The sequence below is a fragment of the Nelumbo nucifera genome, chromosome 8 (genome assembly GCF_055504915.1).
Source record: "Nelumbo nucifera cultivar China Antique chromosome 8, China Antique-T2T, whole genome shotgun sequence".
Taxonomy (NCBI): Eukaryota; Viridiplantae; Streptophyta; class Magnoliopsida; order Proteales; family Nelumbonaceae; genus Nelumbo; species Nelumbo nucifera.
Window position 1 is genome coordinate 52,048,233 of NC_142656.1, and position 18,341 is coordinate 52,066,573.

An 18,341-nucleotide genomic window follows, 5' to 3' on the forward strand; every position below is an offset into this window, starting at 1 on the left:
AACACAGAAAAGATTTCATTAATCATGAGAGAAACAAGATTACAACAAGAAGCTGTGAAAAGAACCAGCTATGAAAGCTGTCCCAAATCAGTACTATATTTGAGCCCAAAACATGTGTTCTATGTACCCCTTGCTTGGCTAAGCTATCTGCCAAACTATTAGCAGTCCTCACCCATTTCACTCAGATTAACATGTTCTGTGACAACCATTTGAGTTTTCTGAATTCATTCCTCACATGCCATGCCACCCCTTCCCCTTTTACCAGCCACTTAACCACAGTTACAGAATCTCCCTCAATAATCAGCCTACTAATACCCAGTTCTTTTGCCTTCTCAACCCCAAAAAATGCAGCCAAAAACTCTGATCTTACCACATCACCCTGCTCCACAGGGCCAGAATATAAAGCAATTATGTTCCCCTCTTCATCCCTAATGACTCCCCCAATACCTGAGGGTCCAGGGTTACCCAGACAGCTCCCATCAAAATTCAGTTTCTTCCAACCATTTATTCGGGGACACCAAACATCAAAAGGTCTTGGTCTTGTAGTTGAGGATGCAGCAATGATACCCCAAGCTCTGAAGAAATCTTCAGTCTTGAAATCCAAAAACAGCTTCAAACTTTTTGCCCAATGTGCTACTCTCAATGTTATAGTTTCAAACTTATAGGCAGGTGGACTCTACCTACAAGCTTGATGAGTTTGTTTGCAGGTGGAACCTTTAATTGGCCAAGGAAAAGAGGAAGAACTTTTGTGGAGATGCACTAAGGCTTCCATGTTATGGATAGTCTGGGAAGAAAGAAATGCAAGACTTTTCAAGGAAGAGAAGAGATCAATGGAAACAATCCTAGAATGTATTCTTTAAAGGGTGATTCATTAGGTCAAGTCCTTGGATTTGTTCTCACCTTTTTCCTTTGATAAGAGTCATAAGACATAAGAAGGTATTGGTGGGAAGTAGCTTCTTCATCTATAAGAAAATCTAGAACAGTTAAGTGTTGGGAACCTCTCCAGAAAGCTTCATAAAACTCAATTTTGATGGGAGCTGTCTCAGTAACCCAGGCCCCTCAAGTATATGAAGGGTTTTCAGGGATAAAGATGGAATAATTTCAGCTCTATCTCGGGTCCTAGTAGTCAAGGAGACTCCACTAGAGTTGAACTATCCGCTGATCTATGCGGGGCACAATTGATAGAAAGACTAAATCTTAGAAGATTGGTGGTTCAAGGGAACTCTCAAGTGGTGATGACTGAAGTGGTGAAGTGGTGAAGAAGATCAAGTGGCTATTAAGGGGAATGACAGTTTGTTCTCATGGGGTTCCTAGGGATGCTAATGTGGGATAGCTGATTCATTAGCTAAGCAGGGGGTTGTTAGGGAAAATTATTTTGGGCTCAATTATATTAACTGTTTTTATCTTTTAGGGGTAGTCCTTTTTTTTATAAATATTTTTACGGGTACTCATACCCCACTTGTTCATCTCTGTACATTTTTGTTCATATTAATGAAATGATATCTGTTAACTATCAAAAAAAATGCCACACACTACCTATGAGTTGATATGACTGAAACATCTCCTTCAGGAGATTGGTATTCCTATAGCTAAACCTATAAAGCTATTTTATGACAATCAAGCTACAATACACATTGTCTCCAATCCAGTTTTCCATGAGAGGATGAAACATATAGAAGGCGACAAATGGCAAAATAGTTACACCAAATGTCAAATTAGAAGACCAATTAGCATCTCTTTAGTAGGAACTTGAGCCAAACTAGAACAGTCTTTATTTATAACAAGCTGGAGTTCTATGATATATATGCTCCAGCCTCCAGCTTGAAGGTAGAGATTAAGTCTAGTCGGCAAGGGTATAACTGTTCTTTGTTAATTCCTATTAGGTTGTTTTGTTCTTTCTCTTATGTCACATAAATAAGGATAATCTTGTAATTTCAGCTTATGATTATGAAATAAAACACATGGGAGCTCAGTTCATTTTCTCCCAACTGAAAAACCTTTTTCTTTTCCCTTCTTCTCCTCTTCTCCTACTTTCTTCTTCATAACATACCTATTCTCACGCTATTTCTGCACTCTTTTATTGTTGCTTATCAAATAAAAAACAATATACAAGGAGTTCATTCTCTAAGCAGCATTGCCTAGTCTACTTATACCAAGAAAAAGATTCATCCCAAGTTTGTGCAGAAATATAAATCCAAGGCAACAATTGAATCAAATAACTTATGAATAACAAAAAACAGATAAAAATGGAACTAAAGTCTCAAGACAGTTTTCACAAGAGCAAGTGAATTGTGACTACCTCTTTTTCTGCCGTATCGTTTTCCCATTGGTTTTCACTACTTTAGGGATGCGTACTAAAGCTGCAATTGGCTGGACGAACCTTTTTCTATGTTGTGGCAAATTAACCCTTATTTGGCATCGATTCTGAGCTTCAGATTTTCAGAATGACCCCTTCTAGAATAACTTCTCCCTGTGTCACAGCAGCTGGTCCCGTTGCTACTCTTCCCCATATACATAACTAGCATCAGATAATCAGCCAAAACCAAAACAATAGCTCATGGCATATGATATAATATGGAGAATGATAGTAGGACATAGCAGCACTTGTTCAACAATAATAAGACAAAAATCTTATTATAAATCAAAATTTTATTACAAAAATGAAGTTTATTCTCACTGTTCGTCGATAGTAGCTGAATTGGTGCTAAAGTGGGATTAGAGAGGTTGTCAAGTTATCAAAGATTATAGAAAAAATAACTTGTTTTTAATCCATGGCAAACTGATATTTGCCAACAGGAAAAAGAGATAGAAGAAGAAAAGGAAGAAGAACATGTCACATTCCTACAATTTCTCGCTAGTCACAGTCGCCAAACTCGAGAGAACAACAACGAGAGAATGGCGAGGCCGTTGCAAGCCCCTAATGACAATAGCGGGGTGAGTTGTACGAACAAAACTATACACTACATAGACCCTAACACCCACTTCCAAACACAGATTATTAATCAAGCATATCCGACCATACCGTCCTGATGAGGTTGGGTTCACAGGAAGCGTTAACCTGCCAATAAAAATTGGACACATTGAAATTTTGAGTTGTTGATAACGTTAACGGGTATTCAGCAATTAAGTTGAAAAAAACCCAGTTGAATCACCCACAAAAAGACAAAAAACCCCTCCCATTTCAAGTAGGTCTGCCAATGATACCGGGAAATCTGAACCTGATCCGACATCCAATCCGATCATCTCAGATTCGGATTTGACCCCATCCGATCCTATTAAAATCTAAATCTGATTATATTATATTATTTATTAATTTTAACAAATAAGTTTTATATAATTATATTTAAAATTGCAAAAATATATTGTATATATTATATTATATGATATATATAATAAATTTAGTGTGTTATATTTATATTAATTTATTATATATAAAAGTTGAAAAATATTTTTAAAATTTTTCTGCTATTTTGTAAATTTAAAGTGAATCGGATTAAATCTGAGTACATTATAATTCAAATTCGAATCCGAATCCGAATCTTTAAATCCAATCGGATTTTGGATCAGATTCAGATGTAGGCTACCAATAATCGGATTGGATGCGGATTTTGTTGCATCCGATCTGATTACAACCCTAATTTTGAGTTCTTCTCTCTTCCGAGCCCTAAACCAAAGACTTGGAAAGTCACCTTCCCGAGAAGATTACCGGTTACGTAGAGCTTCAGGACATTGACTTCGCATACCCAGCTAGACCAGACATGATGATCTTTATAGGCTTCTCTTTGCACTTGTCCACTACATATACAATTAAACTTACCCTGATGTAAGCTTCCCACACCTCATCTTTTACCATAATAGTCCTGGTTCTGTAATCATAACCAAATCCAGTTTGGGACAGCAACACTTTGAAATCCCTGTATACTACCCTCAACTTGTTGAACTTGTTTTTGAATGGGAGGTTTGTGTAATCATTTCCGGTCCTATTCATAAACTCCTTCCTGATCTCTGCCCAACCAACCTTGCTAAATGTGGTTGTAGTTCTAGTTCCCTTCTTAGCTTGTGCTGCCATCAACTCAATAAAGACCTTTTCATCTCTAGTTGTCCATCTTGCCATCTCTATGTGCTTGGCCTCCCTACTCTCAGTTGTAGCCACTTGCTTATCCTTCTGAGAAGATGCCATCTATATCTAATGCAATATTGATCAAAAAATATTTATGGTAGATTAAATAAACATTGTTAATCTCTCTCTCTCTCTCATTAAAGAAAGGGAATAGATGGAGACACAAGAGAGAGAGAGAGAGCGAGAGCGCAAGAGCTAGACCATTATTCAATCCCCTCCCTCTCTCTCTCTCATTAAAGAAAGGGAAGAGATGTGGAGACACAAGAGAGAGAGAGAGAGCGAAAGCTAGACCAATATTCAATCCCCTCCCTATCTATCTATCTATCTATCTATCCCTATCTATCTATCTATCTATCTATCTATCTAGATAGATAGATAGATAGATAGATATCTTGATCTTCAACATATTCACTTTGATGTTAATATTAACTACATGGTATTACAAGATTAATTGGATTTTATTGAAATTGATTTTCAAAGTCACAGAGTACCAAAACATTTAATACCCCCAAACAATTAATAATTAATACCCCCCTCCTTTTCAAAGTCTCAAGATACCTCCAACCCGGGCAAGCAGCTGGAGAATGGTCACCTTGTTGGCGGCCCTGAAAAAGCTCCAATGTGGTTGGTAGAGAACTTGATAATAGTATCGAAAAGGAGGTAGAAAAATCTGAATCTGCCTCGTTCAAGATAGCAGCTAGAAAGGATGTAGAATTTGATAAAAGTTTGGGTTTGTTTTTTGGGGAGGTGAGGATTTTGCCTAAAAAGCTTTTGAAGAGTTCAAGAGCAAGAAGGAAGAGAGCTCAAGAAAAGGGTTAACTGGAAGAGGGAAATGGGATGAGGATGGTGATAACCTGGATGAACTAGATTAGATTTTCTCTTCTGCTTGTACCTTTTCTCTCGTTTTCAGTTTGTCATTATGTTCTTGGTCTAGGTTTCATTTGCCGGAGGAGTTAGCCTGTTATGTTGTCTGGTGTCCTTGTCTGTTATTAGCTGGTGTAAGGAGGGTCTAAGTCAGTTTGCTTCTCTCGGGTGATTTCTTATCACCTTCCTATGTATTTCTTTTTTATTTTAATGAATTTTCTCTTTACCTTTCAAAAAAATTGTTATAATCTCAAAAATAAATAACATAAATATATTTCAAGAGCCATGTATAAAATAGCTAGGTGTTTAATCAACGCGACCCTCCATGGGTGTCTTATTGCCAATGTGTTGCCTCAACAATTATGCACACTTGTACAGTACTCACTTGAAGGAGCTTTTGAGGCTCAAGGCTGGTGCTTTTACTTCTCTCAGTTGATGTCTCAAGGGCCATGGAACTTTGATGTTATCTCACTTCAACTAATTATCACACATTCAGACTACAATCTATAAGTTGCTCTAATACAAGGTGAGTGATCTTGATTCTTGAATCCTTGTAACAGGGAAAAGCAGTACAACTCTGAAGGAGTTCCCTTCTCCTATGGACCTTAAATAACTCACAACAATAGTTCCATGGCTATTTGTAGATAAATGTCCTAAACCAATTGATTCTGGATTGCCTAAATTAATCAGCAACAATTGAAGCTTAGTTCTTCTTAAATTGTGCCCAGGCCTGAACTATATACTTTCTTTGTGGTGTATTTTATCTTATTGTAAGTATGGCAACTCAATCCTTTTTTCAGAAAAAATGAAACAAGTATCTATTTTTCTTTTCTAATGCAGATGTGTACTTCTGAGTCAAGTAATATTAGTAACATTCTGAGACAAAGATAAGTTTTAAAGATAGTTTACTACTGAGTCAAGTAATTTTAGTAACATAGTCATGATGATCCTATTCATTGAGTGGATCTTAATGCTTTCATCCACAGGTTGTAGACCCACACACTGTAGATGTGGATGGGAAACAATACTCAGCAAGACACATACTAATGTGGCCCTTGATTTACTCTTAATGCTTTCATCCACAGGTTGTAGACCCACACACTGTAGATGTGGATGGGAAACAATACTCAGCAAGACACATACTAATGTGGCCCTTGATTTACCCCCAAAACCTGAGAAGATTGCAATAATTGGGGGTGGGTACATAGCTTTGGAGTTTGCTGGCATTTTAAATGGTTTGAAAAGTGAGGTGCATGTGTTTATCCGGAAAAAGAAAGTTTTAAGAGGCTTTGATGAAGAGGTGAGAAAACCAGAGAAAGATTAGTTTTATTTGGTTAATGCTTATGAGGGTTTCTATTTATATTTATTGGATTGATGATTATATGGTTTATGGGGAGATGGTTAATGTTGGCCCTTTGTTGGTATAATGGTATCTAAATTCATTAATAATGAATTAATAATAATATGCAATTTAAAAGCATGCTATATTTTACAATCTATGATGCACCCCGATATGCTAACTAACGGATAAAGTATTAGTGACTCTGGAATCTCTGTAGCAATTCTTTTGCACAACTCATCACGACTATTGATAACCCCAGTCGGCCATCCTTAAAACTCTCCGACCTCCACCTGCAATGGCTGAACTGCACACCAATTCCCATATAATATTAAATTTCAACAACATTTTGTTGCTAAAGTTTCCAGAAAGGAAAAATAAGTTAAGTGGCACAGGAAATGAACCGAGAATGCCTCATAAAAAGGGTCAAAAGACATGAAGCAGATTGGGAAGAATGCTCCCTAAACGGAAACAATCAACCTCCAAATTTCTGGAATTAGGATGATCAAACGAAATTTCATCATGTTTTCCAACCAACAAAATAGATTCCAGTCTTGAAATATGGTTGTAATTTAGGTAATCCTGGTGATTTTGGTGTGGGAGGGGTGGTAAGGGATGATGAAGGAAGAATAACATTGAGCTTTTCTGGGGCTTTCAGTTTCATATGGAAGTAAAATGACTAACCTATGGAAGTAGATGAAAACACTAATATTGACTCCTGAATCTCTTTTATATGGTGGTTTTGAATCTCTTTTGAGAGCTGGTTGTCATCAACTTTTAGAAGCATAAAAACAAGCTTCAATGAAACAAGAGGGTGGTTAAATGTTAAACATGAAACAGAGGCTGGTTGAACATTGAAAACAATCAACATTCTCTCTAATCCATGAATGGATCGATGGAAACCTTCTCTCTAATCATGAAACAAAGGCTGGATGAACATTGAAAACACAAAAAACACTGAAACATAGGTGGGATTAAAGGTTAAAGGTCATACCTGTAACAAGTGGGAGATCGGAGATCTTCAGAAAAAACTTGGATCGGGAGAGTCGTCTCTGTAAGGAAGAAGAAGAAGAAGAAAACCAGTGAGATAGCTGGCACGACTTCTGAAGTTGGATCGTGAGATAGCTGGCACAAAGTGAGAAAAACCGAAGATTCTCACCTGAAACTTGATTGGCGCCAGAGAACTTTTGGACTGTTGTAGGTGATAAGGAATAATCGAAGGGGAAGAAGAAAAAACCAATGTTCAGAGAACCAGACCGGGCATCAACCTGGTAAAGGCAGAGAGGTTCAAGGGTCAGAGTTCCCACAATGAAAACAAATACATCAACAATCCAATAAAGTTCAAGACTCAATCGAAGATTGAAACTTTGAAGATGGGAGAGTTTGTGGAGGTAGGCCGTTGGAGAAAAGCTTTGAAGATTGAAACTAAGGAGCTGCTATTTGAGGAGCTGAGATTAAATGGTCAGCTGAGCTTAAAAATCAGGGAAGCAAAGAGAGGGATGGTGCTGTTAGAAGGTTTGGGGGTAATTGAAGGGTTCAAGGAGTTTGTAGAAGGTGCAAGTAACAAAGGCAAACAAAATTGTTGGAAAGAGTTTCTCTCAGAAACTGGAAGAAGGCTTGTTGTAGAATGTAAGAGAAACCTTAAAGGTTATTTTATTTCTTTGACAGAATTTTTTGGCAAGGGAAGAAAGCAGATGGTCTGCCTACCAGAAGGAAGAGTCAGGGCTGGAAGGCAGTTCATGGGGTCTTATGTGAACTGCTGCAACGCTTGGGTGCTAAAAGAGAAGTAACAGTAAAAAGGAAGATACACTTCCACTAGTCTGGTGAGCTGGGGCAGGCAAATACAGAATGGGAGTAAACATACAGAGAGGAGATTGGGAAAGTAAGCTGATAGTTAAAGCTTCAGCTCATATACTAAACTGGAGGAAAGTTGCAGATCTGTTAACAGCAAGTTTAAAGCTGAAGAGTACGTTTATTTTAACACCCTTTGAGAAGGACAAGGCTGTGCTGGATCTGCTTGAGAATAGAGTAGAAGTTGAGGCATTAAATATCCAAGCTGATCTTGGAAATATCACAGTATCAAGATGGTGTCCGGGATCAAACTCCAAAGATTTCTTTGTTGAAGATGGAGTGCTGGTGCGTCTCTTAGGCCTTCCCTTTAACTTGTGGAAGCAGGAAGTTGCTGAAGCCATTGCTTTGATGTGTGGAGGATCTTTAGGAGGTGCCTTTTGGGGAGACCTTTGTTCAGCTTCCATTTTATTGAATGGTGTAAAACCTGAGGAGATTCCTCGGAAGACAGAGGTGCTAGTTGAAGGGCTTTGTTACTCAGTGTGGCTGGCTTCATCCATTGAATCGGTGCTCTGGAAAGAGGCTCGTAGGGAGGGAGAAGAGAAGGTTGAAGAAGAACTGCGTGGCAAGAAGGGATTGGTTGATTCAAACAAGAAAAGAACTTTCACTAAAATGGAGAAACAAAAGGGTAGCATTCAGGGGGTGAGTTTTATGCGTGTGGGAGCAGTGAACAGTCTGGAGGGTGGCAGGTCTTTTGCACAGGTTGTAACCGGCGCCAATCTGACCTGTTTGAACAAGGAAAAGGAGCCGGTCCAAGGAAGAACTGGACCTAGACCGGTTAAAACCAAACCGACCCTGGGGTCGGACGTGTGTGACCCTTTTAAAAGTCACGTGAGGTCGCGGTGGCTTAAGAATGGGCCAAAGCCAAAGCCCATTCGAAATGTTTTGGGTGCGATTAAAGGCCCATTTGGGTCAGCGGGCCCGATCCACTGTTTTAAAAAGGTGTGTGATCCTTTAATAAATCACGTGACTGGGGACACGACTAAGATAGACGATGTTAATGGTCTATCATCGTCCCTAGTCGCGAGACAGGGGGGAACGCGCGCAGCGCCGGAAAGTGGAGAAGAAGCTCGATCTGCAGTGGGTTTCCCAACGAAGGCTGAAGGAGCTCAACTCCCTGCGACGCCCCTCAGAGAAGCCGAAGCCAAGTTACGTTAGGGGAAGAACTGAAGAGAAGGAAGAGAAGGATGAAGGTTGGGCGCAGTGCAGTGAAGCTGATGAAGATTCAGAGGACTGTTCTGTTGATGGTACTAGCGTGGGCAGTGTAAACGACGAAGGTAGTTGCGCAGGAGGTGACATGGATGGGTGGAATATTGCAAGTTTATTTCAGGGTGACGATTGTAAGCGGTTCAACTCACTCCCAAGACCACAGAGTGTGCAAGGAATATCAGAAGGGGCAGACCGGGAGAACCGGAAGCAGGGCAGGAACACACCATCAAGGGGTGAACCAAGGGTAGAGTGGAAAGATCACCAAGGTGACCAAAGGACAGAAGTACTTCCCAACCAACTCAGGGAGATAAATGTTTACCAACGTCTGGAACAAGAGAGGGAGGCAATGAGCAGTCCTTTTCTAGCTTGTCCATCAGTCCCAGGTAACCAAGTGATTTCAGTTTGTGCTACTAATGTGTCTCCAGTGTCTTTGGTTCCAGATTTCGTTCCTGTTCCATGTCCTGTAGCCCATGAATATGTAGTCGAGCCAGCAGACGGGCTCTCCGAGCAGGGGGAGACGGGAAGGAAGGAAGGTGGGAAGGTGTCGGAAGGAAGGTATAGGAGTGAAAAAGTGTGGGAAATTATTGAAAGAGTGCTTAAGGAAGTAGAAGGAGAGTTTATCTGGAGAAGGGAAGGGGAGGTAGGAAGAGGGGAGGGGTTAGCAGAGAGGAGGGAAAGGAATGAGGGTAGAGATGGAGAGGACTACGGGGAGAGAGTAGGGATGGAGGGAGGTAATAGGAAAGGGAGGGTGGATGGAGAGGAATGAATAGAGGTGGGACTAGAGGAGAGGAAGATAGGGCAGGTGGATAGAGATGGAGGGGATTCTGTAGGAAGGGTAGGGGTGGTGGACTTGGTGAGAGAAGACATGATAGCAGAATTTGTAGGGAAGCTGGGTTGCAAGTTGGAAGATTTGAATGTGCTGAAAGAAAACTTACAGAAGAGGAAGAAGAAGATCAGAACAAAGAAAAGGAGATTGAGTGAAGTAGAGAGATTGAAGAGAGATATAGAAGGAGACAAGAGACTCGGGGTAAATGGAGACAGAAGGAAAGGGGAAAGTAGTGGTAGGTGGCAAGGGGTTTAAAAAGAAGCGGAATGAAGATTCTTAGTTGGAATGTGAGGGGAATTGGGAGTGCAAGGAAGAGGGCGACAATAAAAGAGGTAATAAGACGGTGTGACCCAAACATTGTGATGCTACAAGAGTCTAAGAGAATGGAGTTTAATGATAAATGGGCAAGGAGTGTATGGAAAGCCAAGGGAATTAGCTAGGTGACTGCTCCCTCGTGGGGTGCTTCCAGGGGGATTGTAACAATGTGAAAGAGGGATGTGATGGAAGGTCTGGAGGAGTTGATCGGAAAGTACTCAGTTTCTATGAAGTTTAAGCAGCAAGAGGATGACTATACATGGGTGCTCACAAATGTTTACGGACCGAATGACTATAGAGAGAGAGAGGAGTTGTGGGAGGAATTGGCTGATGTTAGAGGGTTGTGGGATGGGCCTTGGTGCATGGGTGGGGATTTCAATGTGATCAAATTCTCGGAGGAGTCCAATAAGGTTAACTAGAGGGTGACAAAAAGCATGAGGAAGTTTAACAGTTTTGTGGAAGCCTTTGAGCTTAAAGAGATTCCCCTAGCCCATAAGACATTTACATGGTCGAATCTCCAATCTAGACCAATTTACTCTAAACTTGATAGATTCTTGTTCTCTTTGGATTCGGAAGAACATTGGGAAACCTTGGCTTCTAGAGCTCTCCCAAGGGTGACCTCAGATCACTGGCCCATAGTATTATGTAAGGAGGAAAGAAGGTGTGGAGGTCCTACCCCCTTTAGATTTGAAAATATGTGGTTATTTCATCCAGGGTTTACTAACAAAGTGAGGGAGTGGTGGCATGACTGTAACCCACTGGTGGAATGGGAAGGGATGAGATTCCATAAGAAACTACAATTCTTGAAAGCAAGAATCAAGGAGTGGAACTTGATGGAGTTTGGGAGGATAGAAGAAAGAAAGGGAGATCTGATGGATAAGATTGAAAGCCTTGACTCTAAAGAAGAAAGGGGAAAATTTGGAGAGGAAGACAATGATCTCAGGAGAGATTTGAGAAGACAGCTAAAGGATTGTCTGCAAAAGGAGGAAATAAGTTGGAGGCAAAAATCTCGATGTAAGTGGTTGCAAGAGAGAGACAGAAACACTAGGTATTTCCATTCTCTAGCAGATGGCAGGAGAAGGAAGAACTTTATCTCCAAATTGGTAGTAGATGGAGTCGAGTTAGTACAACAAGAGGAGATTGCCAAGGCCTATGTGGAGCACTTCAAATCTATTCTAAGAAGGCCTGTGAGTAGAAGGGTGTGGGTAGAAGGTTTGGACTGGCCAAATGTAGGGGTGGAGAACAGAAGAAGGTTGGAAAGTAGCTTTACTCTAGAAGAGATCAAGAAGGTTGTGTTTTCTATGGATAGAACAAAAGCTCTAGGGCCAGATGGGTTCACAATGGCTTTTTATCAAGACTGTTGGGATATCTTGAAAGATGATCTCTTGCGGGTGTTTGAGGAGTTTTTCAGGAGAGGAATTGTCAATCCGGGTGTGAACTCTACATTTATAGCCTTAATTCCAAAAAAGAAAGATGCATCCCACCCGAAGGATTTTAGGCCAATTAGCTTGATTAATAACTTGTATAAGATCATTGCAAAAGTGTTGTCTTTGAGGCTGAAGAAGGTACTGCCCGATATCATTGCACACTATCAAGGAGCCTTTGTGAGTGGAAGACAAATTACTGATCAGATTTTAATTGCTAATGAGAGTGTGGAGAACTTTAACAGGGATAAGAAGAAGGGAGTGGTCTGTAAGTTGGACTTGGAAAAGGCTTATGACTTGGTGGACTGGGATTTCTTGAGGAAAGTTTTGACTAAATTTGAGTTTGGGGCTAGATGGTGCAAGTGGATCATGGGTTGTGTCAGGAGTTGTCATTATTCAGTGCTAGTGAATGGAAGAGTGGTAGATTTCTTTCCAGCCAGTAGAGGTATAAGACAAGGAGACCCCCTGTCTCCTTTCTTGTTCATTCTAATTGCGGAGGTTTTGGGTAAACTGATTCATAGAGCAGATTCTAGGGGGCTCATTAGAGGCTGGAGAGTTGGGAGGGTGGAAACCCCCCTCACTCACTTACAGTTTGTTAATGACACGATTCTATTTTGTGGAGGCGGTAATGTGAGTTTTATCAGGAACTTGAAGTTGGTGATACAACTATTTGAGCAAATGTCTAACTTGAAGGTTAACCTTGGGAAAAACTGTGTAATGGGGGTAAAACTTGGAGGAGGGAGAGATCAGGGAGAGTGTTGAAGTGTTGGGGTGTGAAGTTTCGGGGTGGGCTTTGAACTACTTAGGGTTGCCATTAGGTGATAATCCCATGAGAGAGAGCTTTTGGAACCCGGTGGTGGAATGGTTTGAAAAAAGACTGGTATCCTGGAAAAAGAACTACCTCTCTCTCGGTGGGAGAATTACACTAATTAAGACCACGCTTGCTAACTTACCCATCTTTTTCCTGTCGGTGTTTAAAATCCCAATGAAGGTTGCTAATAGATTAGAGAAGCTAATGAGAGATTTCCTGTGGGAGCCAGAAGAGGAGAAGAGGGATCACAGAGTTAGTTGGGAGATAGTATGTAGGAGTAAGTCTTGTAGTGGCGTGGGGCTTGGGAGTATTAGGAGAAGGAATATGACTCTGTTGGGGAAGTGGTTGTGGAGGTTCCCTATGGAGAAGGAGAAGCTATGGGCTAGAATAGTGGCAAGTATACATGGGCTGGAGCACAATGGATGGGACGCTGGAATCAGAGCTAGGACCACACACAATTCTCCTTGAAAAGTCATTCATGACCTGCTACCAGTTTTCTCCCCTAATATCAAGTATGACTTGAATTCCGGTAACTCCATAAAATTTTGGGAACAAACCTGGGTGGGGAGCGCCCCTTTAAAGGATCAGTTTCCTTCTTTGTATGCTCTTTCTGATTTGAAAAATGAGTCGATCTTGTCTTTCACCACCCCGTCCTCTTCCACTTCTGGGATTGGGTGGAACTTGGGTCTAAGAAGGGATTTAAGGGACTCAGACCTCGACAGTATTTCGAGCCTTATTGCACTTCTTGATAATGTTGTCTTAGACCCCACTAGGGTGGATTCTAGAATTTGGACACCTACCCTCAATGGCATCTTCTCTTGTGCTTCGTTCTTCAAAGTCTTAAATCAGTCCACCAATCCTACCTTCCCCCCTTTCCCTGTTGGTGAGGTTTGGTGCAGAGCAATGCCTCCTAGGGTTGGTAGTTTTTGTTGGGAAGCCTATCTGGAAAGAATCAACACTGGTGATCTACTCCAAAAGAAGAGATCCATTACTTGCTTGTCACCTCAGTGATGTGTTCTATGTAAAGCGGATGGGAAGACTGGTTTTCACCTATTGGTGTCGTGCCACTTTGCGAGGTCAATTTGGGACTGGGCTTCCTCCTTATTTGGATGCAGCTGGAATCCCCCATCAGACTTGCAGGGCCTTTTCTCCCCTACCTTTTTCAGGTAGCGGATAAAAAGGGGAAGGATAATGTGCAGATGACTAAGGGCTGCAGTATGTTGGACACTGTGGGAAGAAAGAAACTCCAGGATATTCTCAGAAACCCAGAGAGGAGCAGCAGATCTGAGGGCTATCATGCATATTAGGGCGGTACAGTGGCTGAAATCTTTGGAACTATTCACAGATTACACTGTGGATGACATGTTGAGGAAGTGGGGTGAAATTGCAAATTGCACACAGACCAAGTCAGTAATGAATGTGGCTTAGACTCCCCCACCTAGTGGATTCTTGAAATTAAACTTTGATGGATGTAGTAGGGGAAATCCGAGACAATCGGGGATTGGAGGTGTTTTTAGGGACAAAAATGGGGTCATCTCTGCCATGTTCTCAGGCCCAATTGGAGTGAGTGACTCCCTTAGAGCTGAGATCCTTGCAGTTATGGAAGGAGTCCGTAAAGTTAAGGAGTTGAACATCAAGAAACTCATAATTGAAGGGGATTCAAAGGTGGTGATAGGGTGGCTGACTAAAGATCAAAATGGTTTATGGAAGTACAACAATGAGAGGAGGAAATTCATGTGGCTGGTGCGAGAGATGGAAGTTAAGACATGTTGGGTTAAAAGATCGGCTAATTCCCTAGCTGACGGTTTAGCTAAACAAGGGGCAGAAAGGGATTCATTGTTTTGGGCTAAGCTGTAACTTTAGTGTCTTCTTTTCTCTTTTTCTTCTTTTTTCCTTTCATGAGGCTCTTTGTGGCTCTTGGAAGATAAGTGTGTTTGTCTTCCTCTTGTAAATTTTCTACTAATGATTTAATGAAAGTGTTATTGATCTAAAAAAAAAAAGTTCAAGACTCAATCCTAATTATAACCATTGTAGTCGAATAGGACTACAATCAGTCCTACGTACAATGTGAAATAATCAAGAAAAGATTGAGAAAGAAAGAAGGAGAAGACGAAGAGAAGAGAAGGAGAACTCTAAGAGGAGATTTCAGAAAAGAGAGAGAGAGAGTTGACTATCTTGTCGCCCCACTCTATAATTTATATTAATACTCAAATAAAAAGTGAAAGGGCTGAATTACCCTTACTGCTTACATGGCAAAAGAAATAATGAAAGAACTAATAAACTACCAACTGAAATAACTGCCAATTATAATCGCAAACTAACGAACACAGTGGGGACCATATCACTGTTCTCTACACTCCCCCTCAAGTTGGGAATAGATGTCCGTCATTCCCAACTTGCTATTTCTAACTTCGTCTTTGAAACTGCCTTGGTGAGAAGATATGCAAGCTGCATGTTGGAGGTGATATATGGAAGACACACTTCTTCAGAAGCAACTCTTTCTCTAATAAAGTGTCGGTTCACTTCAATATGCTTAGTTCTGTCATATTGTACCGGATTATGGGCTATATTAATAACAGCCTGATTATCACAGTACAGCATTAGGGGTTTCTCATAAGCAATACCCAACTCTTCAAATAGTGATTTCAACCATAGTATTTCAGCCACACCATTTGCCATGGACCTATATTCAGCTTCAGCACTGGAGCGAGCAACAACATTTTGTTTCTTACTCCTCCAAGAAACAATATTATCTCAACAAATCAAGAACATACTTTCTTTGGGAAACAAAAATCTCATGTTTGGACCGAGCTACCTCAATACCCAAGCAATATCGTAGCTCTCCCAGGTCTTTTACCTCAAACTCTTGACGAAGGAGCTACTTAAGAGACTCAATCTCATGGATATCACTCCCTACCATTACAATATCATCCACATATACAACAAGCAGCGTTAAGGAAGAGTCAACTTTCTTAATAAACAGAGTGTGATCTGACTAGGATTGCACATAGCCAAACTTATCAAGAGCTTGTCTGAATCTATCAAACCAGGCTCTAGGAGACTGTTTTAGTCCATATAAGGCTTTATTTAGCCGACAAACCTTCTTTCCTGTTCCTGCACTATAAAATCCAGGAGGCAACTGCATGTAAACTTCTTCTTGCAAGTCTCCATTGAAGAAGGCATTTTTAACATCTATCTGAAACAAAGGCCATGAGTAACTAGCTGCAAGAGATAATAAAACTCTGATAATGGTCCTCTTTGCAACTAAGTCTCCAAGTAGTTTATGCCATATGTCTAAATAAACACCTTTGCAACTAATCTGCCCTTATACCTTTCAATGGAACCATCAACATTATGCTTTACAGTAAACACCCATCTACATCCAACCGGCTTCTTCCCTTTAGGTTGATCAACTAGCTCCCAGGTATTGTTCTTCAGAAGGGCATCCATTTCTACCTTCATTGCATCCTTCCACTCAGGTAATAACAATACGTCCTGCACTGTTCTAGGAATGGGAATATCAGCAATGGATGCCAGAAAGGACTTGTAAGATGGAAACAAATGATCATAAGACAGGAACTGGGAAATACAGTGAGTTGTAGATGAGGTGCAACGGTGCTTGACTTTACGGACTGCAATGGGGAGGTCAAGGTCATCCAATGGAGATGAGGGTTCAACAAAAGGGGGGTGAAGGCTCAACAATTGAAGGTATCTCATTTGTAATGGAAGATAACGAAACTATAGTACCTAGATCTGGATCCACAAAAAGAATTGGGTTGGCCTGGACTACTAATGACCGAAATCAACCTGCCTCCACCATCTGTGATAAACTCTCAAATCCCGGCACCTCTGGCAACCCTCCCCACTACACTCCTCTTCAGTGATTGGGACAGATCTAATGAATGAACCCCCACCTCACTACTCTCCCCCTGAGAAGAAACCCTAGGATAATAAGGTACATCCTCAAAGAAAGTGACATCCATAGAAACAAACCTCTTCACAGAAATATGTTCATAGCAACAATATCCCTTTTGAGTTTGTGCATAACTAAGGAAAATGCATTTTGAGGCTTTAGGATCAAATTTGGAATGGCCTAATTAGACTAGCATGAGAACTCCTAGGTTGGCTCTGATACCATGTAATCGAATAGGACTATAATCATTCCTAGGTACAATGTGAAATTTCAAAAGAGAGAGAGAGAGAGAGAGAGAGTTGACTAACTTGTTGCCCCACTCTATAATTTATATTAATACTCAAATAAAAAGTGAAAGGGTTGAATTACCCTTACTGCTTACATGGCAAAAGAACTAATAAACTACCAACTGAAATAACTGCTAACTATAATCACAAACTAACGGACAGTGGGTACCACATCACTGTTCTCTACAACTACCATCATCAAAAAGGCATTTCAAGAATATCATTTCAAAAATTATAATGCAAATATGATAAACTAAACCTGATTTCAATTTTCAGCTATTTTAGTATCATGTTATCACTATCACTATTCTAAGTTCACCTAAATTCAAAATATCAATATTACCTAAATTTTCAGCTATTTCAATATCAATATCACCTAAATTCAAAATATGAAATCAATTTATTAAAGTTCAAATTTCTATTTCAAGAGTTCAATAGGGCTTAGGCTAACCTGCAATACTGAACAACTAGGTGTGTATCTTGGCCGAATTTGGTGGACTGAAAGCCTGAAGCAAAGATGAAATTCCAGCCTGAACCAAAAACCAAACCTGTAACAAAACTATCAGTAATTAATTAATTTCAATTACAAGAATTAAAAAAAATAAATAAACATTAGAAATAAATGACTAAATGTTGCAGAAATCAGATTCAAACTTAAAGAAAAAGAAGTCAGATTCAGACGGTAGGAGGAGGAGAAGGAAAGGTGGAAGAAGACCAGGAGAGGGCGGTGAGCAGAGCACCGCCGCCGCCGCCAAAGAAAAGAAGAAGAAGAAGAAGAGGAGGACACCGGCCGGCGGAGATGGAGGGACGCGCACGGTGAACAGAATCCACCGGCGGGAAGAAGAAGAAGAAAGACTAAAGAGGAGGGGAGAGACTACCTGGCGTCGGCGGCTAGGCGCTGGTGGTGGTGGCTGGAGTCACTGGTGACCGGACTTAGGTTAGGTTGGAAGAGGAAGAAGAGAATCCGAAATCAATCGAAGAGGGTTTATTTTTGGCGGGGATTGGGATTTTAGGAGTGAAGCTGTTTGGCCCAATTTTAAGTTTTTTTGTCTTTTTGTATTAAAAGTGAAAATGTTAAAAAACGGCCGATTATGCAAAACCGGGACCGGTTCGCCGACTGAATCGGTCGGGCGAACGGTTTTTAAAACACGGTTTTAGGGATATATCCGGACCGATCAGGAGCCAGGTTATGGTTCAACTAATCGATCCGATCCGGTTCTCAGAACATGGGAAAAAACAATAACTGAAGTAGGATTTATCGGGTGAGTGTTAGAGCCTAACCTGAAGTTACAAAAACATCCCAACTTTCACATGTTCGGAATTTGAACTTTGACATGTGAGAATTGGGTTATGTGAGAATCGCATTTCTCATCATTTTTCTCTTT

At 40.6% G+C, this 18,341-nt stretch overlaps 1 protein-coding gene across 3 annotated transcripts in view; it reads right to left on the reverse strand.

The window, feature by feature from the left end:
- The window catches only part of NOF1 (U3 small nucleolar RNA-associated protein), a 124,183-nt gene extending 106,211 nt beyond the window's left edge, over nt 1-17,972 (reverse strand). For 2 of the 3 annotated variants that reach the window (XR_016079424.1, XM_010264938.3), the window contains exons 1-3: nt 17,835-17,972; nt 17,408-17,504; nt 2,300-2,496 (exon numbers count right to left, since the gene is read on the reverse strand). Coding sequence is in view for 2 of the 3 variants with exons in the window: in XM_010264938.3 (XP_010263240.1) it covers nt 2,300-2,327 (28 nt within the window). In the remaining variant the exon portion in view is untranslated. Of the gene's footprint in view, nt 1-2,299; nt 2,519-17,407; nt 17,505-17,834 lie in introns of all 3 variants that reach the window. The other variant, XM_010264939.3, reaches the window with a different exon arrangement.
- Nucleotides 17,973-18,341: the final 369 nt, after the last annotated feature.